General features: G+C 54.0%; 1 protein-coding gene across 1 annotated transcript; it reads left to right on the top strand.

Annotated features, from left to right (window-relative positions):
- The first annotated feature begins 1,178 nt into the window (after nt 1-1,178).
- On the top strand, nt 1,179-5,993 carry fjx1 (four-jointed box kinase 1). The gene has a single exon (XM_056598574.1). It carries the CDS (start codon nt 1,590-1,592, stop codon nt 2,940-2,942), a length of 1,353 nt encoding a protein of 450 aa, XP_056454549.1. The 5' UTR covers nt 1,179-1,589; the 3' UTR covers nt 2,943-5,993.
- The last annotated feature ends 506 nt before the right edge of the window (nt 5,994-6,499 follow it).

The raw sequence follows: 6,499 nt of genomic DNA, 5'->3' as shown, positions 1-6,499 counted from the left end.
ATGGGACCTTTAAAGCGGTATTCCCGGGACGCGAGGGAATTATCAGTAAACGCTGACCCAACCTACCAACACTGTCCGGTTGGAAGCCCGCCACCGCTGCATTTATCTGCACACTGCTGAATCAAACTCCCTAATGTGTTTGGCTGCGCCTCAACTCTGGCCTGAGCTGGGGGGCCGCTGGACCGTGCAGTCACAACACAGTTTGCTGATATGTCTTCTACAGCCCCTCCCGTGGATTTCCGCGTATACTGTGCGATGACGTCATAGCCACAAGTGCCAGCTCCGATCCCCGCTGCTTTAATACGGCTAATTGATTGCGTCGCGTCTTTCTGGCTCGGGCCCCTGCGCACGCATCCATCCACCGCTCAAACGAGCCAATTAAAGGAAGGAACGCACGGGAAGTATACGGCACAGGCGCACCTCGGGCGTTATTGAGTGGGTGTTGGGGGGGGGACAGGTTCCGGTACCCATTGGTATAGACGCCATATAATGCTGTAAAATACTAATCTTATAACTAAAATACCATTTCTTAAATGTTATGTTTAAGGCAAAATTTTATTCACTTAAGGATTTTTTTGAAGCTTTCGTGCAACGGCTGCATTTTATCAAAGGTGGCTCTGTTCTAGTCATCCGTTCTCTAAACGGGGGCCCGTCTTATTCCTAACGAACACATCTAAGATACCCACCCATGGCCCCAGAACAAACTCCGGTACTGGCTCTCCGCCTCGTCGATTGGCCGACTGCACCTCATGCGCACTCATGGCGTGCACTTGCTCCTCTCCTTTGTATACCCCTCCCCTCTCCTCCTCCTCAATCCTCCCCTCTCCTCTCCTCGTCCTCGTCCCCGCTCCCCTCTCCTCCTCCTCCTCCTCACCCCTCCTCTTCCTCACCCCTCCCCTCTCCTCCTCGTCACCCCTCCCCGCTCCTCCTCCTCACCCCTCTCCTGTCCCCCTCCCCCCTCCCCTATCCTCCTCTTTCCTCTCCACCTAACCTCTCCTCTCCTCTCCTCTCCTCCTCCCCACCCCTCCCCTCTCCTACTCATCCCCCCTCTCCTCCTCCTCACCCCTCCCCTCTCCCTCCTCCTCGCCCCGCCCCTCTCCTATGCCGTAGTCACGTGACCCGCCGCAGAGAGTCTCGCGGAGGCGAAGCTTCACAAATCAAACTCATTCAGCGGCGAGAGAAGGAGGAGAGGGAGAACCGGGAGCACGCGGAAAGCGGCAGCGGTGGAAAAGGACCCCTATCTTCAAGTATCTGGAGGGGGGAAGCACTCCAGAACCCGTGGTGATCGGAGAGAACCACCGATCAACCGGGAACCCAAGGATAAGCGGCATCCGACTAAACAAGGAAAGGAGATGCGATTCTCGCGGCGGCGCGACGGATTCTGCTGTGATACCGAGCGTGTGCCCGCGAGGGGCAGGAGGAGGCTGCACGGGACGGGCGACGCGCACAGCTGTGCACCGGATTACTAGCTGGCCATGGACGGGTCTTTAGTGGCAGTGGTTCAACCCCGTGTTTGAGTCCGAGTTCTCTGAGTTAAAGGATAGGTAGTGGTAGCCCCCCACCCCAGGGGGCATCGTCTCTTCCTCACCATGAAGATCGTGCTGGCTAACTTATTCGCTCTTCTCTTCCTGTGCACTTGCCTCAGCGTGCTCTACGTGTGGACCACCCTGGAGAGCCGCCTGGACCGCCACAAGCGCAGCACCTTTCCGGGACCCGCGGTGGACCACCCGAGGTCCCTGCGCTCCGGCGGCCCGTCCACCGACCCCTCGCCCAAAACTTTCCGGGCTCTGCTGGCCGTCCCCGCGGCAGAGAGACTGCAGCGGCCCGCCGGGGTCTACAACCTCAGCGCCTCCACAGGGAGTCCGGACCCCCGTATGTCATATCACGGAGATAACGAGGGGGGGTCCGCGCGACGGGCACGGGGAGGGGAGGATAGAGCGGACCGGTTCGACCCCAACCCCGTGGAGGACGGGATCTTCTGGAGCCAGCGGTTGGAGGAAAAACTGTCTGCCGGCTTCACGGAGGAGCACGCCCGGGCTTGGCGCGCCCGAGCCCGGGCTCAGCGGGTGGTGCGGCTGGAGCCCGGCTGCGGCCGGATCTCCAACCAGCTCGCCACTTTCTCGGACGGGACCCGCGCGTGCGTGCGCTACGGGATCAACGCGGACCAAGTGCAGGGGGAAACTTTGACGTCGTGCCTCGCGACACTGCTGGGCATCGCCAACCTGCCACCCCTCGCGCTGTCCCAGCTTAGCGGGACCGGGGCCGGGGCGGCGGGGGGCGGCGAGCAGTGGGCCGCCGTGAGGCGGCGCGTGGAGGGGCTGCAGTGGAGCGAGCGTGCCGTGGTGTCCCTCACGGAGTGGGTGGCCAACCTGACCGGGGTGGTGACGCCCTCCCTGCTCCGACAGGAGGGTGGAGATGGTGGAGGAGTTGGAGGGGGGCTCCATCCGTTCCGCCAAGAGCTGCGGAACAAGACGAGGGCGGAGTTGTTCGAGCTGATGCAGTGGAGCGACCTGATCCTCATGGACTACCTCACGGCCAACTTCGACCGGCTGGTGAGCAACCTGTTCAGCCTGCAGTGGGACCCGCGCGTCATGGAGCGGGACACCAACAACCTGCTGCGCGCGCCCCGTGGCGACCTGCTGTTCATCGACAACGAGGCAGGGCTCGTTCACGGCTACCGGGTGCTGGGCATGTGGGAGAAGTACCACGACACGGTGCTCGGTTCGGTGTGCGTGTTCCGCCGAAGGACCGCGAGGCGCGTGGCCGAGATGAGCGCGCGGCAGGACGCGCGGGCGAGGCTGCTGGAGTTGTACCGGGACACGGAGCCACTGGCGCCCGTGCTCGGCTTCCTCTCCGACGAGCACGCTGGGCTCCTGCAAGCCCGGATAGACACCGTGCACAGACACATATCGCACTGTAGAGAGAAGTACGGCCGGCTTTGACCTTTGACCTGCTACCCGTCACAGAGCGTTACTGAGGTCTCGCCTTCCTCCCCCCCAGTCCCGTCACAGAGCGTTACTGAGGTCTCGCCTTCCTCCCCCCCGTCCAATCAAAGAGCGTTACTGAGGTCTCGCCACTGCAAAAATGCGATAGGTTTTAATATTGTTGTGCATTGGATACTACTGTTAAAACTACCTCTTGTAAATACGTCTCTTTGCCTACACGTTATAGGGGTCATCTTTAATTTGTGGATCGACTTATACGCCGCCCCCTCCCCTTGCAGAAACGTCATTCCAGAATTGGATTGCTAAAAGAAAAAAAAATGATTACAGCGAGTGCATTTTTTATGTTCTGTCGCCGCGCATTTTACGATTGTTGAAACTAATGTGTGGTTATAAATAGTGGTGGTGTTTGGTGTCATAACACTGCGCCACGTGGCCCTGGCTTAGTGCCCGTCCCTCCTGCTAAAAGCCTTAACATGAGCTCACGCTACATCGTCTTCATAGTTTGGCACATCTCTTTCCCCCTTTTCCCTTTGCTCTTTTTAACAGAAGACTGTTTTTTGCACAATTCGAATGGCTTACTAGCGAGCACCAGTGATTTGGGTCCTGTAATATCGTGATGATGACTTGTATACTACTACTCAGCCTTAATGACTTAACGTGTACATAAACACCCATTGTATATATTGTAAAGTATACTGTAAATACAGTGCCTGTCACAATGTCCTTTCTGGAAATGTCATGCTCCACTAAGTTATGTGCATTGTAACATTCCAAGTCTCTTTTGATAAATGTATTGTAATTTAAGCCAGTCCTCGTTCCACCCAGTGTCGTGTTATTACCGCTCCTTTTCACACCTCCACAAAGTAGTTCAAACGTCCCTCAGCGTCCGCTGGGCTAGATGAGCAGGATTGTGTGCTTGTTCAACACAGGGCCCCCATTGTGCGGCGGAAATACCTCCAGTGTGTTACCCTGGAGACCCTTACTCACACACACACAGCCGCATGGCAGGTTACCACGGGAACGCATAATCTCCCCTCCTCCAAACAAAAGACGCGGCCGTTGGCGAGGCAAGCGACCCTGCATGACCTCCTGCTTCTGGGGGGACAACACGGAGGTCAGATAGTGACGCCCTTGTTGCTGTGCTGAAGCGGTCATTTCATATCTGTTAATTAGTGAGAGCTGCTACAATGGAGCGCATTGTGTTCAGTGTCGCCAGTCGGTCTTCAGCACAGTCGTGTCTCATGGCCATAACAAGGAATGGTGGGAATATAGTACACACACCCACACCCCACTTACGCACTTATTGTATGCATGCCATTCGTTTTTTGGCAAGCGAAAAAAGAATTGCACTCATTGTATTGTTGAACGTCCCAGCACTTATTTTACGCACTTATTGTATGTTGTACGTCCAGGCCCTTAAAAATGATGCTCAGCATTTTGTAGCATCTTATCCTAGCTATCTTTATTGTACACGGAGAATGGGTTAGTGATTGTTAGTGCTTGACACTTGGTTCTATGAACATCCTAACTGTACCGCCAGCGATATATCTTGTTGTTTCTCTTTCTTCGGGCAAATGTACTTATTGTCAGTCACTTTTGATAGAAGCGTCCACTAAATGCAGGAATACAGTGAGTTAGCAAACAACACTGTCGTTATACAAAGTGGAACGCGGAGTGAGTAAACGCAGAGTTAAACTCCTCGTTCCTCCCCTCCCTTTCAACCCATAACCCCTTTCCTCATTAAAAAGAAACAGGCTTTAGGCAGGACGTTTTTGATAACCTTTTAATCCCTGGAAACCGAGGACTTAGAGGGAGAGGTAATTAGTCGCGGCGCACCTGCCGGTCACCTGTGTAATTATCATCGGGTTTGAAGTCTGCTGCGGCTGTGGCGGCAGCCTGTTCGCTTGAAGAACTCTCGGAAGAGCATCTTTTCCTCGTTTGTTCCACCGTGAGAAGGCCAGGGCTGTGTCTGGTCTGGTGCACTTACGCCCAGACGCACATCAGAGGAGACGTCAGGGGTGTAAACTTTAAACATCTGTGATGCGTTCCAGCAGCAGCCGACGCGATGAAAACCTCCTGTGAGGGGGGACAGACTTTCCCTTACACGGTGTGTGTGTAGAGGGCACAGGGAGGTCAGGTTTGAGATGTTTGAAGATACGTTTAGTAAAAAGAAGAAGACACAGTTTCAAAAAAGGTCTGCTAATCCCTTTTGTGTGGTGTGATGGGCATGCGGTCGCTTTGATGTTGATGTGATGGGCAGATGGGCAGTCTGTTGGGTTTAAAATAATGAGTTTGGAAGCGACTTACAGTAAGTACGTTTGTCATAAGAAAGAGAAACAACATTATATCGCTGTCGGTACAGTAAAGAAATTCATAGAAACAAGTGCCATGCACTAAAATCGCTAGATTAACCAATTCCCCGTATACAACAAAGCTAGCTAGGATAAGTCAATCACGATGCTAAGTACTATTTTTACATAACACATACAATAAGCGTGTACGTTAAGTGCTAGTGTGCGTACATTAAGTTCCAGCAACCAGACGCACGAACAAACAAAGAAGTTAGGACTGTCCCATAGGATCTCAAAAATGTTTACACCATGAACCCCTGCGGGATAGCAACCGCGCTCTTCCTCAGTGTGTTTTCCCTAGTCCCTAGAGCCAGGCCGACCAATGGAGTGAGGAGTGCTTGGTTGTCAGGTATTTGGGGGAGCCAGGCACATGCCCGGGTCTGTACAGTATGCATACAGTCTGTTTACAGTTCTCCATCGATCTGTGAGTTTCTCCTGACTGTGCTGCAGTCCGGGGGCCTGCAGATAAACGACCGTCGTGGCAGCCTGCCGTAAAAAGGCGCCGGGATCGATACAGGCCCCGGGCCGCGTTGTATGTTAATACGGGATAATGATAGCCTTTAGATGTGTCGGGAGGGGGTGGCAGGGAGAAGGTGTGTGCCCGGCGCCAGTGGGCTGCTGAAGGGCTGTGTTTACACCCCGACAGCTTGGTGGAACGACGCTGCATCTGTCCGGGCAGGGAGAAAAAAAACTTTGAGGAGGGATTTAGGATTCACATCCTGACACCAGAGATCTGAGACGATGCTAAGCCTGGATGTACAAGTCCAAACATGACCCCACACACATGCAGGCACACACATGCATGCCCACGCATGCAGACACACACATACACACACACACATACACTCCCCCCTTCCCCAGCTGTAGTTACAGTTGTGAGATGAAGAGGAGACAAAAAAAGCAAATACATTGTAATATTAGTTGATGTAATCATTTACATAACAGTGTTGTATACACAAATTGATATGTGGGGTCGGGTATCAAAGCGGTCATGCTGCTAAATGATCCCATGTGCTTCTTCTTATGACTGCTAACCCCCCCCCCCCCCCCACCCACCCCCAAGAGAACAAAGTCTCCACACAGCCGCTCGGGCTTCAACAGCAATTGATCACAGACTGCGGTCTTTACTCGCCGCGGTTTGAGTCTGACTTAACACCATCCATTGAAGAGTAATCTGCTGCTGTTTAGCTCTGAAGGCTGTGT

The sequence above is a fragment of the Gadus chalcogrammus genome, chromosome 9, assembly GCF_026213295.1.
Source record: "Gadus chalcogrammus isolate NIFS_2021 chromosome 9, NIFS_Gcha_1.0, whole genome shotgun sequence".
NCBI classification, from domain to species: domain Eukaryota; kingdom Metazoa; phylum Chordata; class Actinopteri; order Gadiformes; family Gadidae; genus Gadus; species Gadus chalcogrammus.
This window is presented reverse-complemented; position numbering and strand designations above follow the sequence as displayed.

What these genes read in the sequence shown, in the direction of transcription:
- fjx1 (XM_056598574.1), top strand. Translation starts at nt 1,590, where the DNA reads ATGAAGATCGTGCTGGCTAACTTATTCGCTCTTCTCTTCCTGTGCACT.